General features: G+C 40.8%; 4 protein-coding genes across 4 annotated transcripts; 2 read left to right on the top strand and 2 right to left on the bottom strand.

The window, feature by feature from the left end:
* Positions 1-688: 688 nt before the first annotated feature.
* LOC134197080 (MTOR-associated protein MEAK7-like) lies at positions 689-5,100 on the top strand. The gene is made up of 8 exons (XM_062666320.1): positions 689-780; positions 856-1,040; positions 2,217-2,577; positions 2,771-2,997; positions 3,700-3,961; positions 4,086-4,204; positions 4,534-4,710; positions 4,850-5,100. Exons 1-8 carry the CDS (start codon positions 735-737, stop codon positions 4,979-4,981), a joined length of 1,509 nt encoding a protein of 502 aa, XP_062522304.1. The 5' UTR covers positions 689-734; the 3' UTR covers positions 4,982-5,100.
* On the bottom strand, positions 4,994-12,670 carry LOC134197079 (solute carrier family 41 member 1-like). The gene is made up of 7 exons (XM_062666319.1): positions 12,248-12,670; positions 12,067-12,174; positions 7,127-7,490; positions 6,270-6,497; positions 5,629-5,757; positions 5,412-5,557; positions 4,994-5,359 (listed from the first exon to the last, which is right to left on the bottom strand). Exons 1-7 carry the CDS (start codon positions 12,620-12,622, stop codon positions 5,174-5,176), a joined length of 1,536 nt encoding a protein of 511 aa, XP_062522303.1. The 5' UTR covers positions 12,623-12,670; the 3' UTR covers positions 4,994-5,173.
* A 626-nt stretch (positions 12,671-13,296) lies between these two features.
* LOC134197806 (endoplasmin-like) lies at positions 13,297-19,619 on the bottom strand. Its single transcript, XM_062667154.1, has 26 exons — positions 19,502-19,619; positions 19,306-19,438; positions 19,208-19,226; positions 19,007-19,129; positions 18,833-18,949; positions 18,662-18,707; positions 18,526-18,605; positions 18,385-18,457; positions 18,091-18,220; positions 17,887-17,998; positions 17,349-17,522; positions 17,117-17,178; positions 16,995-17,049; positions 16,848-16,928; positions 16,640-16,771; positions 16,378-16,541; positions 15,502-15,561; positions 15,329-15,440; positions 15,068-15,157; positions 14,958-15,002; positions 14,730-14,843; positions 14,348-14,418; positions 14,219-14,284; positions 14,081-14,159; positions 13,935-14,018; positions 13,297-13,714 (listed from the first exon to the last, which is right to left on the bottom strand). The coding sequence occupies exons 1-26, from the start codon at positions 19,554-19,556 to the stop codon at positions 13,409-13,411; spliced, it is 2,583 nt and encodes an 860-aa protein (XP_062523138.1). The 5' UTR covers positions 19,557-19,619; the 3' UTR covers positions 13,297-13,408.
* Positions 19,620-19,857: 238 nt separating this feature from the next.
* LOC134196971 (cysteine-rich with EGF-like domain protein 2) lies at positions 19,858-27,269 on the top strand. Its single transcript, XM_062666197.1, has 15 exons — positions 19,858-19,990; positions 20,055-20,137; positions 20,200-20,254; positions 21,062-21,117; positions 21,174-21,226; positions 21,288-21,326; positions 21,440-21,489; positions 21,550-21,664; positions 21,717-21,815; positions 22,119-22,202; positions 22,263-22,367; positions 22,429-22,512; positions 26,689-26,787; positions 26,846-27,094; positions 27,153-27,269. Exons 1-15 carry the CDS (start codon positions 19,859-19,861, stop codon positions 27,185-27,187), a joined length of 1,338 nt encoding a protein of 445 aa, XP_062522181.1. The 5' UTR covers position 19,858; the 3' UTR covers positions 27,188-27,269.
* The last annotated feature ends 27 nt before the right edge of the window (positions 27,270-27,296 follow it).

Raw genomic sequence — 27,296 nt, 5'->3', positions numbered from 1 at the left:
AATTACCAGTAGATATTAAAATAATTTAATGTATTCTAGTGGTGTTCACCTCTCAACTTCAAATGTATAGTCACATGCCGGTTGCAGCAGCATGCTCAAGAATACCTGGTAGTTGCTATATTCGGTGTACTGTACTGTACATCTTTAACTAAAATAAAATGTCAACTACTGTCAAACAATTAACACATCGCGGGTAATGACTTACACGTGGACGGTGCCTGTACGTGTACTGCTCGTTGGTCGTCCTCATAGACTGCAAAACGAGCTTACTTTTGACGTTCAACAATTCCTGCTACACGGAAGTCTTTCAAACTTGCCGCGGTCACGATAGACACTCTTGCGCCTGCGCAATAGGCAATGAATGAAAACGCGCGCTAGGCAAACAATAATGAATGAAAACGTGCGCAAGGTAAACAATATGAATAAATGGCGTAAATGTACGTCTTACCACTCAATCTAAACAAACTGGCAGCGAGTCCACTTTGTAGATTTAACCTATTATTTAATTAATGCTTGACGCACAAATTGATGACCGACGTAAATTGTATACTCGACTCTAGACTCTAGACGACACTTTCTGTGTTATGACTAAGACGTAAGACATTTGATATAATTATAATCGTCGTTCCAACAACCAAACCAGAATAGAACTCAACGCCATTGCCAATGTCCAAGTAGGCTAGTCTACTCGCTTTGATCGTGATCACGTGACTAAGCAAAGTCAGTCGCAAATCATGGGTGCGGACCAAAGCGTTGAAGACACTTGGTCCACCTATGACGGTAAGAGCGCATGACTCACTCAATCACGTCATTCCTCATTGTGTATTGCGTCCGCTCGTCGGTCTGGGCTTTTAGAATCAAATTCTGCAATGGGCAGTCGCCAGAGTAAAGGTCCAACTCTAGAAGAGGCTCTCAGAATCCTTTCTCCAGGAGAACAAGCCGATTTGTCTGCAGCGTTTGACCAGTTGACTGCTGACAAAACGAACTCAAAACCCAAAACAAAAGAACAGGCGGAAATGTTTGATTTTGCTGCTTTCAAGGTAAAGAAAGTTCTAGAGTGTGAAATCGGTGGAAAATTAGGTGGGCGGGGCCCAAATTTAATAGGCTGATGGTTAATTCACATCAGTATGAGGCGCAGATCCGGATTTGAGTAGACTGTTGCGTTATATTAGCGCTGTCGCTTTGAAACTGATGTGTTAGTGTTCTCTGATGTCACTATACTGCATGCCCATCCCAATAGGTAGCTGGGATGCTTGTGCTAAGAGAATGTTGTCATTTTTTGTTGACAAACTTAGTGTGTCTAATGAACTTTAATTGTCTAACAATAGACAATGACATTCCGACTGATTAGTATAGTGAGCTCAGTTACAGTAGGCTTATCTTAATTACTTAATGAGTAAAATAGATCTACTGTATTAAAGTTTATTGTATCAACGTTTTTGAATACCATACAGTGATCAGTCCCCATATGGCACTTCAGTACAGTAGAACCTCGCTAATCCAAAGTACCTTTAGGGCTTTGACTCGTGTACACAGATAATAAAAGCAGGCAGGTCCAAGTTGTTGTCACATTGAAGTCTTCAGCAAATGCACATATCTGGCTATTTTAAATCCTGACAGTGACAGCATTTAGAAATATGTAGTCATTGCAGCTGTCGTGTAGACATATGGAAACATGTATGTAAATGCACCAGTGGACTGGGTGTCCGAGGTAAGGTCTGGATCTCCGAAGCTATGCATTTTGTAATCCGAACAACTTCACTAATCCGAATAACTTCACTAATCCGAACAACTTCACTAATCCTAACAGGGCTTGGCATGGGCTGTTCGGATTAGCAAGGTCCTACTGTAATACTTATACTATTATAGGATTGACAGTGGACTTTCAGTTGCTGATTTATTCGTGGGCCGGCCATATGCTCATAACAGAAAGTATTTCACTATCATAATGGTCAAACAAATGGCAGTGTTTTAGTAATTGTTGCATGGAAGATCAAAGTAGTCAGAGTAGAATCTTTGTATAAATACATTTTTATATCCCTTTTTCTCAAACTTGATTTTAACATCTTAAAAAACATAATTCCTAATCCATTAGTTAATTAATTAACAGAGATGGCAGATGAAACTGCTACAGTCTATGATTTGCATACTAGTAGTATGTATTATTGTGTCTTGTAATTGATTTAACAATGTTGTAATGTTGTGTGGACACACAGAATCTAGTGTCGGGTCTACTCCCTCTCGATTTTGCTGAGACGTTATTCAAAGTGATGTGCAAATGCTCGGAGAAAGTCAAGGACAGTTTTGCAGACAGGAAAGGATTGTTTGTCACTGTGGCGTTGCTTGTCAAAGGAAGTGTACCTGATAAAGCTAAGGTTTATGTTCTCATGGGGTCTGGAGGTGACAAACACATTACAAGTGATCAGTTGCATCACATGACATGCTCACTGATCAGTGCTGCTCTGCACTCAAAGCACCTCAACCCTCGTGCTGTCATATGGGGTGGACAGGATAAGGATTCAAATGCACGATTGGCAAGAGTTTTCCTTGATGATGCTACATTTCGACCAGAACAGGGTATTCTAATATTTAGCATCGCTATACTCTCCAAGTCATTCAAAGTTCCCAGTCACACACACACACACACACACACACACACACATACACATGCACACACACACACACACGCACACACACACACACACACACACACACACACACACCAGTATAGTGTTGTCATCAAGTGTGTCTGCTGTTCCTTCTTCACCAGGTAACGGTGATAAGTTCACTGCTTCCCAGCTGTCAGACTGGATGGTCAATCACCATTTGGTTATTCGTTTGTTTGAGGCTGTCTTTCGAAGTTGCTTCTTCAGTGCTTCAGATTTGAGTGGTGATGAAGTAGATAGCGCTGCTCGAGTGGCAGCTCAGGCTATGGGCGAAGATGAAGATGACCATCCCAATGATCCGTTACTTCCAGTGATTCTCAAACATCACATGGTAGGACTAACAAATGTTTATTGTTAACTGCAACCACACATGCACATGCGCACACACACACACACACACACACACACACACACACACACGGACACATGCATGCGCACGCACACACACACACACAGGACAAGAGAGAATCTGATGTACATACATATATACATCGATTGACTGTTAACTGATATGGAAGCAACTACTTCCATTCCTGTTGAAACACTTTTTCACAAGACGACTTAGGGTAAAAGGCCAATCATTCCAAATCAGGTAGATGTTCGGGTAGCAGCTACAAAGTAAGAAGTTATCAAAGGTTTAAATTCACATCATTCTTTTCGTCTAATCAACAGAGACTGTTGACTACCGTGGTAAATTGAAACGTAGGTAGCAAATCAGATCTACATGCTATCATTTGAAATGCTAGTGTCAAGGCTAGCGTAGTCCTTAAATGTTTGAAAACATCAAAACATCTTAAGTCACTAAATCGTCTTGATCCAACTTGAATACTCAAATAGCATGAATGGTTGCACTCCATTTCTATTCCCCACACATAAGTGTGGTGACGAATGAGTGCATTGATACATAAATCCGTACATACACAAGTACACTGTATACAGACATACAGACAAAGCGACAGACATGTGTACATGCAAACCGTATTTTCAATTGATCATATTCTAATTTGTTCATTCTGCTTGCCCGTAATTGCAGAATGGGCCATCTGCCAACGAAACTGCAAGTCACAGCCTACTTGACTCATCATCCGTTCTCTTTATCAATCACCATATCCCTAGAGCACATCGCCACCTATGGAGACAGCTGTTTTCCAGCTCGTTACACGGCGAGAGCTTTTCTTCTCTACTCAAATATTCAACAGGACGAGGGCCAACTGTACTGCTAGTTCAAGACACCGATGATCACGTGTTTGGAGGATTTGCATCTACAAGTTGGGAAATTTCATCGAACTTTATTGGTAATAATTCCCCACAATTAATGAGTAGCAAAACAATTATTAAGATGGCATCGTTTTACTTGCCACAGTCGTCACAAGTAGCTGCATTGCTGAGAATTATGGCCGTGTGGTTTGTTTGTTACAGGAGATGAACACTGTTTTCTGTTCTCTCTGAAACCGGAAATGAAGGTGTACAGACCAACAGGATACAACAACCACTACATGTATCTCAACCACGGCATGCAAACAATGCCAAATGGATTAGTAAGTCTTACATCACACGTTTCCATCGTTATACTGCCTTGTTGTTCTGTGACGTGTTTCATGCAACTGCTGCCTGTTACATGTAAAGTTAGTCAGTCCATCTTTTGGTCTCTCTGATACGTACTGTGCATGCAACAAATTCATTTCCAATAATTGTTAATTAACCATGACATGCTATGTACACAACAAACCTTGTGTGTGTGTGTGTGTGTGTGTGTGTGTGTGTGTGTGTGTGTGTGTGTGTGTGTGTGTGTGTGTGTGTGTGTGTGTGTGTGTACTTGGAGAGTCCCGCTTTCTCACATGCTTGTAATTCATCATGTTTGCTGCAGGGTATGGGAGGTCAGCATGGCTATTTTGGACTATTCCTCGACCATGAATATGGCAGAGGTCACAGCAAGGCTCATCCTCACTCAACCACATACCATAGCCCACAGTTGTCAAACCAAGACGAGTTTCAAGTGAAACACATTGAAGTGTGGGCAGTTGGTCTACCAGTTGATCATCACGTGAGTAGAGAGCACAGCACAGACTGACAGAACAGACATAACACGATGCACACTATCAGACCCCTGACAGACATACACAACGAGCTACATATCTCACTAACTACAACTTTGTTCTTCTCTATTTACTCACAACGTACAGCCTGTTGGAAAGGGAAGCATTCTCGACTCAAATCTTGATGTTCAAGCTTTGATGGAAATGGTCACCGGGAAACCTGTGTCGGGTCTGTATGAACCGAAGCTCGTAGATGACGACAACGACGACGAAGACTGAATTCAAATGTTAACACTTGTTCTAGACCATTATCTCATTGCATATTTGTTAAAACATCTTTTGTATCTCTGTTTGTCTACGACTGCACGTGACATAATGTGAGTACATAATTCACTTGATATTAACATGTATTCACCAGTCACGTGATGTCATACTATAGCCATAAACATCTCTTGTCTCGTACAAATTAGTTTAAGTTCCAACGTCACTATCTTTGTCTCCAAATTGATACAGTATCAGAAATGTGAGTGCAAGAAAACCTGTCCCTAAGAGATCACCAAGAGCCGTAAGGTATGGGATGCAAAAATTATCTGGGTCCTTGCCACGATTCCATATCCAGTGGACTAACCAGTTTGCTGTAAGAAGCAGCAGAGATACCTGCAAATACAAGTGTGTAGAGACAGCAAGACACACAAGCGATGTGCCTGACCTGTACAAGGGCACATAATAAGTAGCCACAGGCAAAGTACAGGGTGAGAGATGTGTGACCGGCTTTCATATAGTAGATGATGCAGAGGAATATGAGATGGCCAGGAATGGCCATACACAACAACACACGAGCTGCCCTGCCATGCTCTGAACAGACATGCACTCTGTCTCGTTCACATGATGTGCGAGTAAATTGTTAATCACAGAATGTCACTCACCTTTTCCTCTAAATGTTCCAGAGCATTTGTTAGTGAGTGAGTCATCTACGTGGTCACCAGGCTTGCCTTTTGAGTGCAAAGCGGTCGATATACGAGACGCCTGGACGGCAACTAAATTACCACCAACACCTACACACGTGAGAAACAAATACTTTTATAAGTATTTCCTTGGATGGTAGAGGCATGATGGAAAGGCAGGTATGGAAGTAAAGATAGAAAGAAAGACAAACACAGACAGACAGGTCTGTCATGAGTTTGTCTAGCTTGTAAGTAACCAACTCGTGCATCATATACTGTAGCAATCATAATTTAAGCAACAGACATTGTACATGAAAAGGGCACAGCACTCAGAAAATAGTCTGGTGAGGGAATCTCGTGGATGGCAAACAGAGAAAGGCCTGTATTAACAAGAACTTGTTCGCATGGTCATACAGAGACTTGAAGGAAGGAATAACTTAAAGTACTTTACTACCATAATTGCTTTGTATTTGTGTATTAGTTAATCTGTAGTTACTGTATCAGTGTCCTTATTTTTGTTTCTGTTTTGCTTGCCCCTTGAGGGAACTGCACTATTAGTGCACAGAAAATATATTATTTATTAAATATCTCATTACGTCTCAGTTAAAGCTGTTATTCCTCACCATTCACTACTGGAGAGTAAACTGCAATTCCGGCAAATCTGCTAACAGCTTGGTCAAGAACTAGACCACCTCCACTGCTAATTATCATTGCTGCAATGACTGGTGACCATCCTGAATAAAGGACATTCTTAGTCGTTGGATTTCTTCTTGCAAAGTACACCCAAAGCGGAATGAGAAAGATGAAAATTGCACAAATCACCCCAACAATCCAAAGATGGTGAGGCTTCACTAACAAAATACAAAAGTAGTAAATAGGACTACATGTATATACAAAACAGACAGACAAACAACACACAGACAAACAGACAGACAGACACACAGACAGACAGACAGACAGACACACAGACAGACAGACAGACAGACAGACAGATATAAAGGCAGACAGACAGACAGGCAGACAGGCAGACAAAGAGACAGAAAGACAAACAGACAGACAGACAGACAAGCAGACACACAGACAGAGAGACAGGCAAACAGACACCGAGACAGGCAAACAGACACAGAGACAGGCAGACAGACAGACAGAGAGACAGACAATGAGACAGAGAGACAGACAGAAAGACAGACAGACAAACAGACAGACAAATAGACAGACAGATAGACAGAAAGACAGAGAGACAAACAAGCAGGTAGGCAGGCAGGCAGGCAGGTTATTTTATTAGGATAGAGCATCTCTACACACTAGAATACATGATTTTTCAATAATTAAAGAAAGTGCTTCATAAACAAGTTTAACTATTTCAATGTGTGAAGCACTGAAATAGGCAGGCAGGCAGGCAAACAAACAGAGACGACAAACAAACATAACCAAACAAAAACATAAACTAAGACAATGAGATAATTACAGTATACAATACCTGCATTGTTGTAGATGAAGTTACTTGTGCCAGACAGCAGAGCCAGTGTAACCAAGTCTCCTAGACTGGCAGCAATAGGCGTAGCCACATTGTCAGGATTAATTCGAAACTCCTTCGATACAAGTATGACTGCGACCATCACACCACCCAACAGTCCACTTGCCACAGATGCTGTCACAAGACTGGATGCACACAGCAACAGTCCATCTCGAATATCGAACCGTCCGTCAACAATCCAGTCAATCACCATTGCAGCAAATGACGCCAGCATTCCGACCACAAGAGCTTGAGCTTGCGTCAGCGCAAGATTACCGAAGATGAGTCGTTTCTTCTGATCACAGCTGTCCATAGCACCCGTGTTAGCCTAACACACAACCGAATGTTTCAACTACAGACTGAGACTGTGAATGTGTTCACAATGTGTCATGTCAACTACGGGTGCCCATCCGCCACCCTTACGCTTCATAAAGCACAAAGCCAGATTTTGCAACGCCAGAGCGTACCAAATTGTACTACTCTGACACACCCATTTACTGACTGATACGGATTATCGTGTGTAGTAGACACGGTAACTTGTCAATCTGTCAAATCATTTTTAACAATTGACTCCTGTCCTACTTCTTGAGATCAAGAAGTAGGACTGAGTTAGGGTTAGAAGTCAGAGTTAGAGTTAGGGTTACAGTGTGGGTTAGAGTTACAGGTTAGGGTTAGAGTTATGGGTTAGGGTTAGAGTTTGGGGTTAGGGTTAGAGTTAGGGTTAGATTTAGGTTAGAGTTAAGCACAATTAAAGTTGAAAATTCCTGTCGTGTGCAGTAAGATATACCCGCACTGCAAAAATGAGCCAGCATTCTGTAGAGTTTATCTTTAAAGTTTTATTACTAGTAAATGAAGCTGTGTTTACACCGTCGCTTCACAGCTACAAGCGCGTGTGTGTGTGTGTGTGTGTGTGTGTGTGTGTGTGTGTGTGTGTGTGTGTGGCACATGTGTATTTATTATAAATATTAATGTAAATTTATTAATTATTGTCTATTTATTGTCATTATCATTATTTATTCATTAGCTTGTTGCTTGAATGTATAATTCTTTGAAAACACCTGGATTTATCAATGTGATTAAAGATAATTAACTAAATACCATCAATGTCCCACACTACTTCGAATTCACACAGCTACGCAACTCTTGCACGGCGCGGGCTTCTTATCTACGTTATGTCTCAATTCTGCATGTATAGCACTCTTGTATCACTGGAAGTTAATAAATTAATTAACTGTTGAGATGGACTATCAGATCATTATCATACTTTTATTGAATCGTCGCCATCTTTCGTTCCGCTAATTCGTTGTAGCTAGAGATCGGTGTACGTCTCCTAGCTGCATAGAATATACTGTGAAGCAACATGCATGTACATCTAGCGACCGGATCCAGAAGAAAGCAGCGTACACAACGTTTCCCACGATTCTTTCTTGTAAGACGACGTCAATCATTCATCATCAGTCCTACTTAGAACATATTGCTCTCTTGATCGCAGATGACATGCTGGTGGTGCGCATGCAACGGTGCTTAGAGCTAGATGCATGGTGCCATGGGACCTTCGCTTGGCGTCTTGAAGAACGATAAATTCGTTTGTTTTGCGATTCTTTTGTAAAAAGTAACAAATGCATACAACTATTACCTGAACTTTACTCTGCGCTTCTTAGTTTGACGACAGTTTGACCGTAAAATGGAGGTTTACGACATCTCGGCTATTCTGTCATAGTGCGCGGGATTGTTACGTCACCCATTGTTGATGTGCCAAAAGACTGCTGATTGGCTCAACAAATTCCCGAGAGTGATTCACGCTGACAAGCTAGTATTATGTCACCTACATTTCGCGTCCCAAAACGATTGCTGATTGGCTCGACAAACTCCCCGAGCGTGACACACGCTTACAAACAAACATACAAACATAGATAGTTACAAACATACAAACATAGATAGTTACAAACATAGATAGGTACAAACATACCGACAGACAGACCGGAAGTCAATTCAGCCCGTTTAGAGTGAGCTTCTCGCAAAGCAGTCCACCACTCATTGTGGTGTCCTTCTTTACGCTCGTAGCTAATAAGATAGTGATATGGTCTAGTATAGCAATCAATTAATTTTAGCTGTTTGTTGGTATTAATGACTAGAAGTGTATTTGTAAAGTGTCTCCAGGTTGCTGTTGCAGAGCAGCTATCGTTTGTATAATGCTATTACTCAAGGCGCATAAACGCTAGGGTACAGTAACACCAGCTGTAGCCCAGCAACTCAACAACTCACCACGCCCTCGCACACGTGCTCGTTGTCACAAGAGCAAATTCCGCTAATTTATCGAAGTGTTTCAATGATGCACAGTTGCTATGTCTTAATCCCCAAAGACCAGAGACTTAAACACGACCAACAAAAGTAATTTAAAAGTAAAGCGGCCTAATGCATTAAAAGGGCGTGATTTAACGCACGATACAGGCAGCTGGCTTAATTAGTTAACATGACTTACTACTACAAAGTAGCAGTTTTTCAGGTGTAAATGCAGGGCATTCTTGCATAACTTCAAACCTGAACATAATTGGCAAAAACACTACTAGGTAAATCCCTAAATATATAATTCTATTTAATCAGCTATTTCCAAGACCAGAAGTAAGAGGCAATAGATAGCTGGCTGAAGTTGAAACTTCGAAAAGTGGGGCAGCCACTGAGGCTTCGTCGGCCCTAAAATATCTAGGAAATCTTTCGTTGTATGTACCAACTCTTACTTCAAGTGTTGCATGCTCGTCATCATGTGTGCGCGCACGTGCATGTGTGTGTGTGTGTGTGTGTGTCTAAGCTAAAGAGTATTTACAAACAGGATGTTCTGTCTCAGATGCCAATTCATCCTATACAGTTTGAGCTTGATAAAGTACCCTCCAGTGAAGAACTGGAGTCAGCTTTGCAGAGTATGAAGTCAGGTAAGGCTGGGGGTAAGACTGGAATATTACCAGAAATGATAGCCTTCAGCGGTGGTGAGCTTCGAGAAAGACTATTACAGATCTTTTCTACAGTATGGCAACAGCAAGCTGTGGCGTCTGACTGGAGGAATGCAGAAGTTATTCCTATCCCAAAGAAGGGAGATCTTCATCATTGTGATAATTGGAGGGGAATCAGCTTATTGGATATCGTTGGTAAAGTTTGTGCAAGAATTATTCAAGAATGCCTTCAGAAAGTTGTTGAAGAAACTGTGTTAGATTCACAATGTGGTTTTAGAAAAGGATGTGATTGTGTGGACATTATCTTTGTGGCACGTCAACTTGTCGAGAAAACAAGGGAACACAACACTTCCCTCTACATCTTGTTTATTGATTTGAAAAAAGCTTATGACTCTGTGCATCGCTCTGCTCTTTGGAAGACACTTGAAAAGTATGGCATTCCACCAACCCTTCTTAATATTATTTGATCTTTCCATGATGGAATGCAAGCAGAAGTTAGAATTGGAGATACAACCACAGATCAAATTGATGTCCAAAATGGTCTTAGACAAGGATGTGTTCTTGCACCCACTTTGTTCAATCTTTACTTCAATGCTGTGGTTAAGGATTGGCGATGTAGGTGTCCTGAAGCTGGAGTATGCTATAAATTTAGATGTGGAAGAAGACTGGTTGGTGACAGAACTGCGAAAGCTCAACTTTCTGATGGTATAGTAACAGAATCCCAGTTCGCGGATGATGAAGCTTTGTATACCACATCAAGGGAAGATTTTGAGATTATGACCAGATCATTTATTGAAACAGCACAGGATGGGGTTTGACTGTAAGTTTAGATAAAACTAAAGGAATGGTTTTCAGAAATGACTTGTTTCATGATGAGCGTGCGACTGAATCAGTACAGGTTGCAAGAGGGCATATCGAAATGGTCAGTAGCTTCGTATATCTTGGAATCTGCATAACAACGAACTGCGAAATTAGAGAGGAAATTTCCAGTCAAATTGATAAAGCAGCCAAAGCTTTTGGGTGTTACAAAATTCAATCTTTCGCAATAAGCACTTGTCTACCGATACAAAAACGTCAGTGTATAAAGCGGTGGTCCTGCCCATTTTGTTGTATGGGTCAGAGACTTGGACAGTCAAATCTGATAATCTGAGACACCTACAGACTTTTCACAATCAGTGTGTTCGCTCCATCATGGGAATTACCGAATATCAGCATGGCAAGATAGAATTCCATCCCGAGAATTAACAAGAGACTTGGACATGGAAGAATTAATGTCAGATGTTTTAACAAACCATCGGCTCCGTTGGCTTGGTCATGTCGCTTGAATGGATGACAAATGACTCCCTAAACAGATGCTGTTTGGGGAGTTAGCTTCAAAATGACCTTGTCATGGTGCAAAGAAAAGATGGCGCAATGCAGTTTCCTGTGACATGAACCTCCGTGGTATACCAGAAGAAGATTGGTATACACTATCACAGGAAAGAACTATGTGGAAATCTCAAATAAACAGAGACAGAACAAGTAGTTTAACATCCGGAGAAGAACGTCCATCAACTGAGAAGCACTGTACCAGTTTCACTGTCAGTGTAGAAGATCTTTTTGGAGGAAAGGAGACCTCACAAGACATTCTCGCTTTTGCGAGCACATCAGTAGCTCGTCATAAGTTTTTAAGTTTTATTCTACCTCCTTTGTCGTTTTGTCTGTAGAGACACTGTTATCATCCATTGAGGATGGACAGTTCAAAGGTCAAAGGTGTGTATGTGTGTGTGTGTGTGTGTGTGTGTGTGTGTGTGTGTGTGTGTGTGTGTGTGTGTGTGTGTGTGTGTAAATACATGCAATAAGGGTTTCGAATTGAGGAAGAGTTAGGGAGTCAAAATCTAATAAAATGTGTTACGTTTTGAAAATAAATGTGAACTTATAAGAAGTTCCCGGACAAATGACAAGCATGTGACTTACTGCTGTTGACAGACGAGAGGCTAATGTCATCTCCAAGTTGCCCTTCAAACCCAACAGAGCAGGAACAAGGATAAACAACTCAGTGACGTCGAGAAACACAGACCAATGCTAAAACAAACAAAGTAATATCAATTACTTTCATACTACTCAGTAAAATGCATAAAAAATTTAATTTGGTTACTTGAACGGTATCAAGAAGCATCCCAGCCAACACAGTTCCAAATCCAGCAATAAGAAAAGGAATAAATACTTGAGCAGCAATACGAAGAGATGAGTCTGTATGGACATCCGGGACTTCTATAGCTCCAATAGGTAACAGGCCGTTCGACAGATCTACGTCTGTCTCATTAACCGGCAGTTCAGTGTTCTCAGCCGACTGCCTTCCGCTTGGGTAAATTAATCCGCTCGATTCCGTGTCTGATCCGGACTCTTCCATAGAATATTTTTCTCCAGGAGTCATGGATGGTCGAAATAGTCGCCGTCGAGATGTAAAATCACTTGTAACAGCACGTAAACGATCTATACGCCCCCCATTGCGTTCAAACGAAGACGACATCGACTTGCCATCTATGAAATGCGCAAAAGTACACCTACGTGACGGTATCCTAACGCACGTGACGCTATCCTAACGCACGCTATGTAAGATTTCCAGCTATGCATGCACACGTACTCACACAGGGGTGTCGTACCGAGGCAATGGAGCCAAACTTGGCTCCAGATACGGATCCTTTGGCTCCAGAAGGCTGAGGCTCCAGTGAAACTAATAATTGAACGTGTCCCTGTGCTGGAGTCCAGTCTCTGTGTACAATGCCATGTCTGAGTTCGAACTCTGGGTCCTGTCAGTATGAGAATTATGCTATCAATGAACTGTCTATACAAGGCTACAGGGAAGATGACAGCTGAGGTTAACATAACAGCACGTGTATGCAGCATCCCATCTGTGGCCCTAGTGTGCAGCAAACCTCTGGGGTGTCCAAGGGCTGTGGCTCAAGGTGTACTGGGCAGCAACACCCAAATTTGGCTCCAAATTGGTGACCACCTGCAACCCTGAATTGAATTGATTATCGCATTGTTAGTAGCTGCAATGGTTCTACAAAATAAAGTGATTTATCTGTTACTCGTAAGTAACAGGTGTTAATAACAATAATTGTGATAAAGAAGCTATTTTGAGTTGTGAAACTAAAACAATGGCATTGAGTTGATCTATATTAGCCGACGCCAAGACCAATGTGATCATGAGTGTTATGTTGACTCAACAAATTTCACTACGACATTTCGCATTCCAAAAACCCTGCAGAATGTTTGACTATTGAAGTTTCATTATCTGATTACACAGTCAACATCAAAGCTCATCTTTAGCTGACTGATCTCCGTCTTCACCTTCCGCAGCTGCAGCTTCTTCAGTTCCTGCTACATCTGGTGATGCCTCCTCTTCCTGTGTTGCTTCCGTGTCTGTTGATTCAGCATCTGCTGTTTCACTCTCATCTGCTGATTCGCTCTCATCATCTTCAGCTTGCACCTCTTCCTCTCCTTCTGATTCCTCAGATTCTTCCGGTTCATCTACTTCTTCTTCTATAGCCTCATCAAGAGGAACATTCATACTGAGACGAAGCATGCGCTCAATGCGACCAGCAAATTGAGCAGAGTCCTACACAAGATATCCATTTCATACAGATGAACATACAGAACATACAAGCAAACAAGCACACAAACAGACAAAATACTCTAATAGGCATGAGTAGAGATGGAAATAAATAACAGTTACATTTATAGTAGACAAACTAACATAACAAAATAGGTAGACTAGCCAATTAGACCTGGCGGGATGTATAAAAAGTCACATACAATAAACATTTCCTCAAGCATACCTGCAATATATATCCAGATCTCAACACCGCAGTTTCAAACATCACTTCAGCCAAATCAGCAGCGGTTTGGTCCTCTTTGTCTGCCTAAAGTTGACAATATAACACATAACACAGACTTCAAAAAACACAAACTGACTCATCCTTACTTCTACTTTATCCAGCAGTTTCTTCACCAAAGGATGACGTGGATTGAGTTCAAGAGTTTTCTTCTGACTTGCATAATAACTGAAAGTAACACAATTCATAAACTAAAAATTAAACTTCCTATACTAGATTGTACTCACTTTGATGATGCATCACCAGTCTGAGCATATGCTTGAGCTCTCATAATACGTTCCATGTTACCAGACCTGAAATCCAATCATTAATTAATAAATTAATTAAATTTAGTTGATATGTGGCATCTGACTGACCACCCATATGAGCTTGCGACAAGAGCACACGGAGAGTCTGTGAGACGATTGGAAACAACAGCTTTCTCAATCTACAAGCAAAAAAAATTAATATTAACACACAAACTAATAAAAATTACAATGCAACCCAAGCAACAAATTACTCAACAGCTTTAGAGAGCTACCCTGTAAATGAGTAAAAGATTAGTTAAGCTCTCAAACATGGCACCCATCCACTTCTGGCAAAAAAACCAATTTAAACTTTGACCAAACTGTCCCATACAGCAGTGTCAACATAATTTTGGAGACTGAGCACAGCAGCAGCAGCAAAGTGAACTTTTTCAGCAAACAAACGAATGTACTATGTGCCTATCCATGCGCAAATGTGATAAATATGACTTACTTTATCTTTCAATGCCTTGTCTTTCAGCCATCCTGTCAAAGGTTCAAACTTCTTTTCTAGAGCATCTTGACGTTCTTTTGCCTTCTCGCCTTCATCAGCAAATTTCAGACCTTCCTGTTGACAAGCAAACCATCATGTTACCGAACAGACAACGAACAGTTGAATCAATAAGCAGACAAGAAGATACATTAGACCAGGAATCACAGCATGTGATAAACATTAGCTAACCTTTGCTACATTTTGGAATTTCTTTCCATCAAACTCCGGTAAACTCTGAAAATGATAAAATTTGATTTGTTTCAGACCAACGATTCTCTAACTAACTTACACTGCCTTACCTGAATGGCATATTCATCAACGGGCTCAACAAGATACAACACTTCGTATCCTTTTTTCAAAAGACGTTCCACAAATGGTGATGTTTGAACCTGAGAATCAAACAAAGAGCAACTGATCTATGTCCTACACTAAAGCAACACGACAAAATAGCAATAGCATGCACTTGTAGTAGACAAGTAGAAAAAACATGTAAATAGAAAGATAGAAAGTATTGGGTAAATGAGCTAGTGGGGAAAGCACAGAAACACACAAAAACTAACTTCACTTCTAGAAGATCCAGCCATAAAGTAAATGTGTTCCTGTTTCTCTGTCATTCTCTCTACATATTCCGTCAATGATGTAACATTTGATGCATGGTGAGACGACTGGAACCTGCAATAGATTCATTTGTTGAGTGTGCAAATTCAGAAACCAAGACAGAAGCATGACACACCTCAGAAGCTTTGCCAAACGTCCTCTATTAGCATGATCTTCTATGACACCAAGTTTCATACTGAAATAACACAAATACGTAAGAAGGGCGACAATAACGTTGCTATAATGAAACTACAAGTGAAGAAATTCTATATTCACCACAAAGCTTGCTTTTAAAGCAGCATTCCAAAGAACTGCTGCGGCTTTAGTGCACAGGCAAATAGCAAAATCCGGTGATCGAGTGAGTTTGTGCAAAGTGTTCTTGCGTAGAGATGAGTGCTTTGTAAACTGTTAGAACACGATGGATGCCAGCGTTCACTGCCTCTAATGCCAAAGAATCTCATAAAATGCCAATTCTCTCAAATGTTGCCAGACGGAAATAAAGTGCACGAAAAGAAGGTCAGTCTGTACACAGTCTGAAAGCAGAAAGACAGTTTCCACCATTCTTGGAGCGACGGAAACAACAGAGTCACCATTTCCAAAAACATGATTGTGTCAGTAAAGATCGCGTGATCTGATGGTGCACAAAAACGCTTCACTTGGCGGACAAAATTCTTGAAACGGACCCATCAGTTTTAAGTTCATAAACGTTCTTAACGTACATCTGTCGGGATTGCTCTGAGGTAGCACCCACATGCCCAACTTGGTTAGTATAGATTTCCCAGCGAGTGAAGGCGGAGCCAACAGCCTAGCACCTATCTCTGGAATGCTCCTTTAATGTATGCAACTTACCAACAGCACATTAAACATAAATCATTGGTATTATTGCCACTGCTGTAACTACTTGTAGTGACACATGCAGTTGTCACACTATTAAGGTGTACAACATTTTCACCAATTGTTAGGGTCCATGCTGTCTGTTTTAGTCACTTGTTGTTTACAAGCTGATGCTTACTTTGTTCCAAATTGAGGCCAGAATTTCTCACTAAAATCCTCAGGTGATAGCTTCTTAATCATGTCCAGTGTCTTTCTCACAAGCTTCTTCTTGATGACTTTCAACAACTTGTTCTGTTGTAGAGTCTCACGAGACACATTGAGAGGAAGATCATCAGAATCAACCTGACAACACACAATCATTATAGAATTAACTGCCACATGCAATATGCACACATACACAAACACATACAAACAAACAAACAAACAAACATGGAACGTACCAGGCCTTTTACAAAAGAAAGATACTTTGGAATTATTTCCTCAAAATCTGCAGTGATGAACACACGTCTCACGTACATCTTGATGTAGTCAACTTTCTTGCCATACTCTTGAAACATTCCACTAGGAGCAGTCTGTTCCACACACAACAAGCATAATTCAGTTAAACTTCATTAATTAAGAGAACAACAATGTCATGTAGACAATTACCTTTGGGACAAATAAAATAGACTTGAATGTGACTTCTCCTTCAGCAGTAAAATGTGTTTTTGCAAGAGGTTCTTCAGATTCCTAAAAACCCAACACTAAATGTTTCTGCACAATCAACCATCTGTAATACATGAATACTCACTCTACCTTTGAAATAGACTTGTAAAACTCGTTATAGTCTTCATCGGGTACATCTTTAGGACTATCATGTACACGTATGTTTAGAGACACGAGAACACCTTGACAAATTGTAACTTCTTCACTCTTACTTTCTTGTCCAAATTGGTTTTGTGTCATTGATAAGTTCCCAATCCCAAATTGTCTTTTCCACCTACAACACCACAAAATAAAGTCATATTTATGTTGAAAAATGGACAATCGGTTAGACAGAAGTTGTACACTGTCAAACAAATAGACAAATCAACAAACAGTCACACACAAACAGCTAGAGAGGTAGACAGACAACAAGATAATCCATAAAAATTAAATTATTGTCCTTACCGATTTCGTTTTTGGTTTCTTTTCTTCTTTTTCTTCTTCAACCTCAACATCTCCCTCTTCCTCGTCATCCTTTTTCTCGGCATCTTTCTCTTCATCAGTTCCTTCTTTCTCCTTATCCTTGTCCTCTGCTGCTGCCTCCTCATCCTCCTCAATTGGTTCTTCAACTGTCTCTGTCTGCAAATGGAATACAACAAATACCTATATATATCACTGAATTCCAGTAAATGAACCTAATAATGATAATAAATGCCTCAGGAAAAAATTAGAGTATTTGATTGGATTTCACAGAGAAACTCTCATCATATAAGCGATCAAATCACATCACAGGCAAACAGTGAACACAAAGATAGAGCAGCAACAACAACAGCTGTTGCTACAAATTGTCTCTACGTTTGTCCAATTAAAAATGTTAGACTGCCCTCGATCAATTGTTTGATAACATGCAGATCACTGTCTTGAAGACTATACACTCATCATGTCCAGTGCCAACATCCCCCAACTTCCTTTCATACATTTTGTCTACACATTCCAGTCATACCTTGCTAGTCCACAAATAAATAGGGAAATTGATGAATTGACTGTATTTCTTCACCAAGTCCTTCAACGTGTCTCCCTCTAAGAAATCATGAGCCTCTTCCTTTAGCTGAAGACTAAAACACAATGAAAATAAAGAATCAACTGAATACATATTTTCATTGCCATTTAATTCTAATTATATCTCAATGATATGTTTGGCTCCTACCTGACTGTTGTTCCTCTGCCAAGTGTGTCACCTCTAGGATCTTCTACAACACTGAATTCATTGGAATCAGATCTCCAGATGTACTGCTTGTCGTCGTTGTGTTTTGATGTCACGATTACTGTATCAGATACTAAAAAACAGAATTTAACACAATAACAAACCACACTACATACACAACAACTGACCAATTGACAGAATGCACACGCACGCACGCACGCACGCACGCACGCACGCACGCACGCACGCACGCACGCACGTGCACACACACACACACCACAATGACTAACTAATTACCAAGGAAAGTTGAGTAAAAACCAACACCAAATTGACCAATCAATTCGCTCATGGATCTTTCACTGTCTGCCTCCTACAACACAATTGAAGTCGAACACGCTACCAAAGTAAAACGTCTGAATATTGGCAACTGATTCTCACTTGCAGTTTTGCTAAAAATTCACTTGTGCCAGACTTTGCAATCGTTCCCAAGTTGTTCACCAAGTCATCCTTTGTCATTCCTGGCATAAGCATATCTTAACACAAATCTCAAATGCACAGAATAGATGCACCTTACCAATGCCAGTGTCTGTCACATGAAGAACATGATTCTCTTTATCAGCCTGTCAGCAAAAATGTGCTAATTACAAACTACAAAAATTATTTAACACACACACACACACACACACACACACACACCACACACGCACACACACACACACACACACACACACACACACACACACACCTTGATTTTGACTGTGAGGTCTTGAGTTTCTCCTAAAGCATTCTTGTCAGTCAACGAAAGGAATCGAATCTTATCTAAAGCATCTGATGAATTTGAGATCAACTCCCTTAAGAAAATCTGCAAGCAAACATCCAAAATACATACACCTAATTGATTTCAACCAAAGCACCACACCTCTTTGTTTCGATACAAAGAATTGATGATCAGTTTCATCATACGATTCACTTCAGCTTGAAACTGATGCTTCTCCGCCTGTTCGCGCAGCTGCTTCATCTCAGCTACACTCAACCCGTCCAACTACAGTAGCACACACACACACACACAACCAACCACATGGTGTCCTACTCCAGGTCACGTGCAGCAGTAGCTACCAACCTGAATCGCTTCCTCTTCCCTAAAAGTCAACAAAAAAACCTTTCACGTCCACAATCAACTCATCATACAAAAACTACTGCACTGCCCTACTGCCTCACCTCTGAACAACTTCATCATCTGTTTTCGACGCGTCCCGACTGCTTCCAAGATCATCATCCGCTGTTGCAGTGTCCGTAGCGTCTGCTGTGTCACTCACAACATCTTCCGTCTGATCCTCTTCGGCACAACACACTGCAGAGAGAAACTAGCGTACAACACACACGACTGGGTTGTTTTACAGGCGACGTTTGTTACGTGTGAAGAGAAGAGCTCCGAAAAGAAGTGACAAGACGAGTTTTCTCTTCATCATCAATCGGAGAGAAGCTGCCAGAAGCTGCTACAAGCTCTCGACCTCGAGCACGTGGCCTATACGCGTCGCGCAGTGCAGCGTGGCCGATGCTGATTGGCTCGCGTGGACGCCACATACCCGTGGAGAACGCTGATTGGCTAACTATTTAAAGTTAACGAAAATTACATTTTTATTTATTAAAAATATAAAATAAATATAGATATATAATTTTTACAATTAAAAATTTAATGCAATATTTTTGTAATTTTTTTTGTAATTTTTTGAGTAACGGCTTATTCATTAGTTGACATCTCTAGTCCCGGATGACCCGTGTCCACATGATGTCGGTATCGACCTTGTGTCTCTGTCTCGCTCTCTTTCTTTTATCAGATGTAAGTCAGTCGAAAAAGAATGATTGTGATACGTGTACAAATCTAGTGGACTCAATGAAGAAGGTGATCTTTCTCTGATGTCGAAAGTTGATGCTCTTTCTGACCGGAAATGAATTGCTACTCTTAGGGCATGGATAAAACGCGAACGTCCAATTTTGGGGGAGGCAATTCAGAGTGGGAAGAAACTCGGTTAGGTTCATACGCAACAAGGTGTGGTTCTTGACTTGTAATTTGAAAATTTTGAAAATTTATTCATTTTTGTGTTTTCTCAGTGAAACGAGGCTTGTGGAAATCTTAGATTCATTATGTGGGTCGTCTGATCATGATGTAGGAAAGAACAATGGAAATTAATTAACAGTTGATGCTAAATGTTGTGTGTGTGTGTGTGTGTGTGTGTGTGTGTGTGTGTGTGTGTGTGTGTGTGTGTGTGTGTGTGTCTGTGTGTGTGTGTGTGTGTGTGTGTGTGTGTGTGTGTGTGCTTGATCAATTTCACATGCGATGTTTTTGCAAAATTGGAAATATAAACTGGCAAGACATGATACCCAATTCCGAGGTTCTGAAGAAATGCAACATTCCTGGAATTGAGGCTCTACTACTACAAGCTCAACTTCGATGGTGTGGCCATCTTGTTCAAATGAAGGATGATAGAATCCCAAGGGCAGTGTTTTATGGTCAACTGAAGGAAGGTTCTAGAACAGCAGGTGGTCAGAAATTGTGCTTTAAAGACACATTGAAATCCAATTTGAAATCTTGTAATATTGATATATCCAACCGGGAAAGCTATGCGTCAGACAGATCTCTGTGGAGATCTTATTGCAAAGAATCTTTAGATCAGTTTGAAGACCAACGTTTGAAAACACTTCAACAAAAAAGGCATGGATGAAAGACGATCTCTAAGAGTGGGAACTTCACATGCGATGTTTGCAGACGCTCCTGCACAGCACGCATTGGTCTTTGGAGACACAAGCAAAAGCCATAAATGAGTTTGGTCGTGTTGACCACTTACTCCACTGTGTGTGTGTCCATTTGTGTGTGTGTGTGTGTGTGTGTGTGTGTGTGTGTGTGTGTGTGTGTGTGTGTGTGTGTGTGTGTGTGTGTGTGTGTATTGAAATAAACCTATTATTGTTGTTGCAGTGTAACTCTATGTTGGAAGAATATGAAGAGTCTCTAGAAGAGTGGTGGTTTAAACGGTTAATCAGTCAACTTATAATACATGATGCTCACTTGACAACTGAATTTTTGGCAGACAAGAAAGTGACAACGACTTGAAAATATGGCTATGTGAAAATACTATAAAAGGCAAGTTTTCTACTCAAGCGTATTGTACTGTGAGTGCAATTATGTTGCATTGTCTGTACAGTTTGCTGCCCTCCGAACACATTTGGACCCACATGTGAAGGTCCGTAAGTTAACAGTATGCACACTTAGACAAACTGCCACACTATGACAAGCAGACCAATAAACATGCAAGTGATCTGATGTATTAAACGTTTTCATTATATGCTACTACAGAATGCCCTGGTGGTAAAGACAACCCATGCAGTGGGAAAGGAGAGTGTTTGGTCAGTTTAGGAGGGAAACGTTTCTCAAAACTAGCAACAATTCAGCACCATCTTTCGTAGGGATCTGGAAAACGAGACGGATCTGGAAAGTGTTCTTGTGAAGTTGGATATGAAGGAAACACATGTGAAGCATGCTCTGAAGGATATTATGAAGATAATGACAAAAACTGCTCAAGTAAACTAATTATTTGTTGCAGTAAAACTCCGTGTTATCGTTGCTTCTGTAGGTTGTGATCTTTCCTGCTCACTTACGTGTCACAGTGCTGGACCACAAGGTTGTGACAGTTGTAAACACGGATATAATCGAACAGAGGTGGGATGTCAAGGTACACATTCAGTGTGGAATGGAGTGGCGGAGCATGTAGGGAGTTGTACCTGGGCAATTGACTATTAACCTACATTCACACATGTGTACACACACACACACATGCACACACACACACGCACAGCGATGCACACGCACACACATGCATGCATGCACACAGTGATGCACACACGCATGCGGACACACACATACAAACACACACACACACACACACACACACACACACACACACACACACACACGCACGCACACACACAAGTTCCACGATTTGCAGAACAACAGGAACTAACTTGTGTGTTATTAGATGTTGACGAGTGTGCGAATGACACATCACCTTGTGATGGCGGTCACTACTGTGTCAACATTGAGGGCTCATACTCATGTCTAGGTAACTGTGCGAAATGATAGAAACTTGTGTACGACCATAATATTTTACTTTTTCAATTAGTGTGTGACAGTGCATGTGCAGATAACTGCACAGGTCCTGGACGTAGTGGATGTCATGCATGTACTGAAGGCTACTTGATGAACGAGGAGTTACCAGGATGTGAAGGCAGGAATACACGTTTAGTTCAAGTTATTGCAATAGATTAATGGAATTTATGTTATTGCAGATGTTGATGAATGTAAAGGGAACAGCTCACGATGTGAAACAGGACGCTACTGCAAGAATACTGTTGGATCGTTTGAATGCGAATGTGAGACAATATAGTAATGTGCTTTAATACAAAAAATGTTACCAAAACACTAAGTTTTATTTAAATAATAAATAAATAAATAAATAATTAATAATTAATTAATTACTAGCAAATAAATATAAAATTAATTGATATTAAACAAATAGGTAGACGGACATAAGTACTTACAATGATAGATTCAGATTTGTAGTGGTCGTCATGGTTATCTTTATCTAACAGCCACCTTAGGGAAGTGATCACCTCCTCTATCTACTCGTACTCATTACAGCCATTAGTCTGAGCACTGTTGACTATTGTGCATATACGTGTACTGTAAGGATATTACACACTAGCTGTTCATGGGTCCACCTGTTCAATGCAACCAGTGTGTGTGTGTGTGTGTGTGTGTGTGTGTGTGTGTGTGTGTGTGTGTGTGTGTGTGTGTGTGTGTGTGTGTGTGTGTGTGTGGTGTGTGTGGTGTGTGTGTGTGTGTGTGTGTGTGTGTGTGTGTGTGTGTGTGTGTGTGTGTGTGTGTGTGTGTGTGTGTGTGTGTGTGTGTGTGTGTGTGTGTGTGTGTGTGTGTGTGTGTGTGTGTGTGTGTATCACATTACATCATGTCCTCTTACTGCAGTCATTCCCGGTCTATTTATGTAACAAAGTTATCAATATGGGGAACCCACTTTCGGCCTTTGACAGCACCTTACACTTACATCATGCACCCAGTTACTATACTTGTTGTCTTTCTAATCAACTTGTAGTGTACTGAAACGTACCATACCTTATCAGACTCAATTTACAGTCTAAGATGAATTGAAGTCATACCACATGCTGGGCCTGTATGTCTGTTCTGCCAAGCAGTTTGTGCATTTGTAGGTTATCTCAATGGGAGCTGAACAGATTACAGACAAATAGATTAGACGACCACGTTTATGCTTGAGGCGATATAGGGAATGCACATGACTGAAATATGCTGACATTGTCTGAGCCCTCTATAGACCCTACTTTTTCTCAGTATTACACCAGCATGCTAAAAGTTTTAATTGAAATCAATCCAGAAGGGAGAGAGATGCAAACACCTTTTGATAGTAAGATAGGATGGTCAAGTGGTGATGGTGTGTGCATGTAGTGAGGGTGTGATAATTAGTGCCCTAAAACAAAGTGCCTAGAAGACATAATCAAGTCACATAATTGTGGGCAATAAGAACAGGGAAAGACAGCCTTGTTTCTGCACATCTGCTTGTAGTCTTACAAAGCTTCTTATTGTACAAGCTTGTGTTTACGATTGTCGGCCCATGTAGGATAATTATGGTCCAGCCAATTCCATTACGATTACTTAAACAGGTATGCAACAGAGAGTACACGGGGATATAGACAGATTGCTTCTTTATACTTGGTAATGAGCTCTAATGCTTCATAGGAAATAGATCATAAGGTGTGTGTGTGTGTGTGTGTGTGTGTGTGTGTGTGTGTGTGTGTGTGTGTGTGTGTGTGTGTGTGTGTGGTGTTGTAAATAGCAGGTTAGTGGTTTACTACAGACATTCTCAATCTATATATGGATATCTTTCGTATGGCACGAATTTTTAGATAGAACCCAGATTTAGAGCTTGTAGAGTGTGTGCAGGGTACAGACAGAAATAATGTTGTTTTAATAATAATAATAATAATAATAATAATAATAATATGATGTTACAACACAACGATTGAACAGACATGTTGGAGTACACACATGGAGACTGCTTGAGTACAAGTACCTGAATTTGTGATGTACATTGTGCTGTAGTGTTTCTTTTTAGACTCTTTTGTCTTGCATTGCTTGATTATTCCTGAATGACAAAAGTAGAGTGTCAAAGCAGGACAATTGAACACACACACACACACACACACACACACACACACACACACACACACACACACACACACACACACACGTATATATTGTACTGTATATGTATAAATAGACATACACACATGTACCCAGCACTGTGAGTACGACTCAAACCTATTTACTCACATACAGGAAAGTCCCAACTCAGAACATCATCCATTTTCTGCAAGCATGCGGCTAGAAATTATTCTAGCGTTATAAAGCCATAATTTTATAGAAAACTGCTCTAACAAGTTCTTGAAAGTCTTCCAGAAAGGAACAGCTAGCACAGCACATACTTTTGAAGCTATTGATTTCAACATTTCTAGACTATCTGGCGACCAAAGTCCAAACGTTTCCACTACCAAGGGGTAAAAAACCCACCTGCAGAAGTCACTCTTGCGTCGTGACGATCATCCTTGTCCATCTCAGCTGGTTCTGCCATGATTCTTGATGTTTCAGCAACTTGAGGGATGTATGATGGTTGCAACATATTTCTTACTGTGAAGTCAAAGTATCCAGGTCATCCATTCAAGAAATTTGGATGGAAAACATTCGCTGGTCGGTAATTGGTTCACCCGAGCTTCTCTGTTCTTTTACAACCTGTTTTGAATCAATAAAAAGTGATTGCCAAATAGTCTCACACAAAGCGTTATGATGTTTCAAAATGATGTGGACCATGACCACAACCAACAAGGTGATCTCCATATGGGTCTAGTGGCTGACCACATAAACATCTAATGTTGGTTGGTGGGAAAGGAAACAACGTTAGACCCAGCCAATATCCAGAAGCTACAACAAACTCATGGGGTGACATGGTGAGGCCAGTGTTACAGTTTGGAGTTGCCCACAACCATGCACCTACATGAGGAGATGATATAGTCTTCAGGCGGGCTCTGTCTCTGAGACTCGCCGAATCTAGTAGGTTAGAGAAAGAAATGTCATGTAGTTGACTTTGAATCTGCTGTTGTGTAGCTGTCATCAAATCTAAAGAAATTCATTCGCTTTTAGAGAGTAGGTTACGTACGATTCCTTGTGTTTTCTCTTCTTCGGGTAAAGGTTTGACTAAAGTGGACAGAGAAAGTAGATTGTGTTTAGTAGACAGTTAACCAACTTTCGATTTGAGTTACAGCTTTTGAGAAAAGCAGCGAGCGAAGCAGATAAAGCTTTCCTAATGCCCGTACCGCCTTTACCAATTGGTACCACTGCTTGTGACTATGCAAAGTCAGAAACAGAAGATCTTGTGATCCGGCCAAGTGTTCGTCGTAGACCTTCATCAAAAGTAGACAATGGGCCATTAGCAATACCAGGTCTTACTGAATGTAGCAAATAGTTAATTTTACATATGGACAGACAACTTCTCAACAACTGAAGTTCCACTTCTGGATTTTCAAGATCTGGAAGATGGGAATGGGCCTCAGCCACTTGATTAACTCGCTTCTTGAAACAAGAAGAGAAGAATTCACATGTTCCAAACATGGGCGAACAAAGTAATTCTATTCCATCTGACAATTGGTGTACTTCTGGTGGAAATTCAGGATGTGTTTGATCACCCGAAGGCCACAACACTTCATTCACACTTTGATAAATTGACATGAAGGCCCAGGGAAAGGCCTTTTTCCATAATAAGAGTTACCACCTTTGAGACAAATTTTCTTGTCCCATCATCAAGGTACCACAAATTCAAGTCCAAACCTGGTACTTCTCCAACTTCATCCATTAGTTCTGGAGTGACCAAAGGGAACAGTAGTGGCCCCAGGGGATCCCCTTGTTGTACAGTACTCCTGCTGTAAGGTGGTGATAGCCAAACCGCAACTCAGCTGCACAGTGATAACACCACTAAACCCATCCTACCAATTCTGGAAATTCCTTGTCAAGTCTCTTCAGAAAAGAACTGCGATGACATTTATTAAAGACATTCTTCATATCCAGCTTGAAGCAACATCGATCACTTGTCACCATTCTCTTCAGTGTATGACCGCAAAGAATGGACATTCGCATCTAAACCTCCTCGTATTTCAACACCTACCTGACCACAGGTAACAAAACGTCTGGTGAATGAGGCTTATGGCAGAACAGCAAAGCCGACTAGCCAAGCAGCGCAACACTTCTCCAACAGCAATGAGTCATATTCCACCTGACTTCTTTTGAGAGCAGTCAATGGGGCACCAGGCAACAAAAGACACATAAATCGTGTTAGATTCTCCAAAAATGACTCAAAGCGTGGTCTTACATATATATCTATATATATTTATAGACTGTACATCAAATTTAGAAATACTGTAGAAATTAATTAATTAATCGTTAATCATTGGTGTTTGTGTATATTACAGTTTGTGATGTTTCATGTGCAACCGATTGCACTGGAGAAGGGCCACAACACTGCATCGACTGTAGTCAAGGATACAAAATGCAGGACGATACCTGCAAAGGTCGAACAATACTGAAATAATTTCATGTGTATTTGTTTATGTTATTGTTGTTCATTAGATGTCGACGAGTGTACAGCGGACGTCCAACCTTGTCAGACAGACACAGAGGAATGTATTAATGCAGCAGGCTCGTATGAGTGTGACTGCAAAAATGGATATGAACGGACAGAAAGTAATGAGTGTATTCCTATCCCACAGCAAGAGTCAGACACAAAGACATCAGACGAGGAGCAATTGGACACAGACCCTTTGGAATCAGCCGACAGTGAAGGAGCCTCGTCTGACGTAGAATCAGAGGACTCTCAAGGTATTAAATAAAATTTCTGTTTTTTTTGGTTATTTTGTTGTGTATTTGTTCTCTATAGATCAATCAATAGAACACGTTCGCGACGAACTTTGATATTAGCTTGGGCACGTGTGCCTGAATTGTAGAGTTCTTGAGTTTGCATAGAATATAATAAATGACATCATACTGTACACATGACTACGCAGTCACACGCGAGTCTGAC

This window comes from Corticium candelabrum, chromosome 22 (genome assembly GCF_963422355.1).
Source record: "Corticium candelabrum chromosome 22, ooCorCand1.1, whole genome shotgun sequence".
In the NCBI taxonomy this organism is placed as follows: domain Eukaryota; kingdom Metazoa; phylum Porifera; class Homoscleromorpha; order Homosclerophorida; family Plakinidae; genus Corticium; species Corticium candelabrum.
The sequence above is the reverse complement of the archived record's forward strand: the minus strand, read 5'-3'. Positions and strand labels throughout refer to the sequence as shown.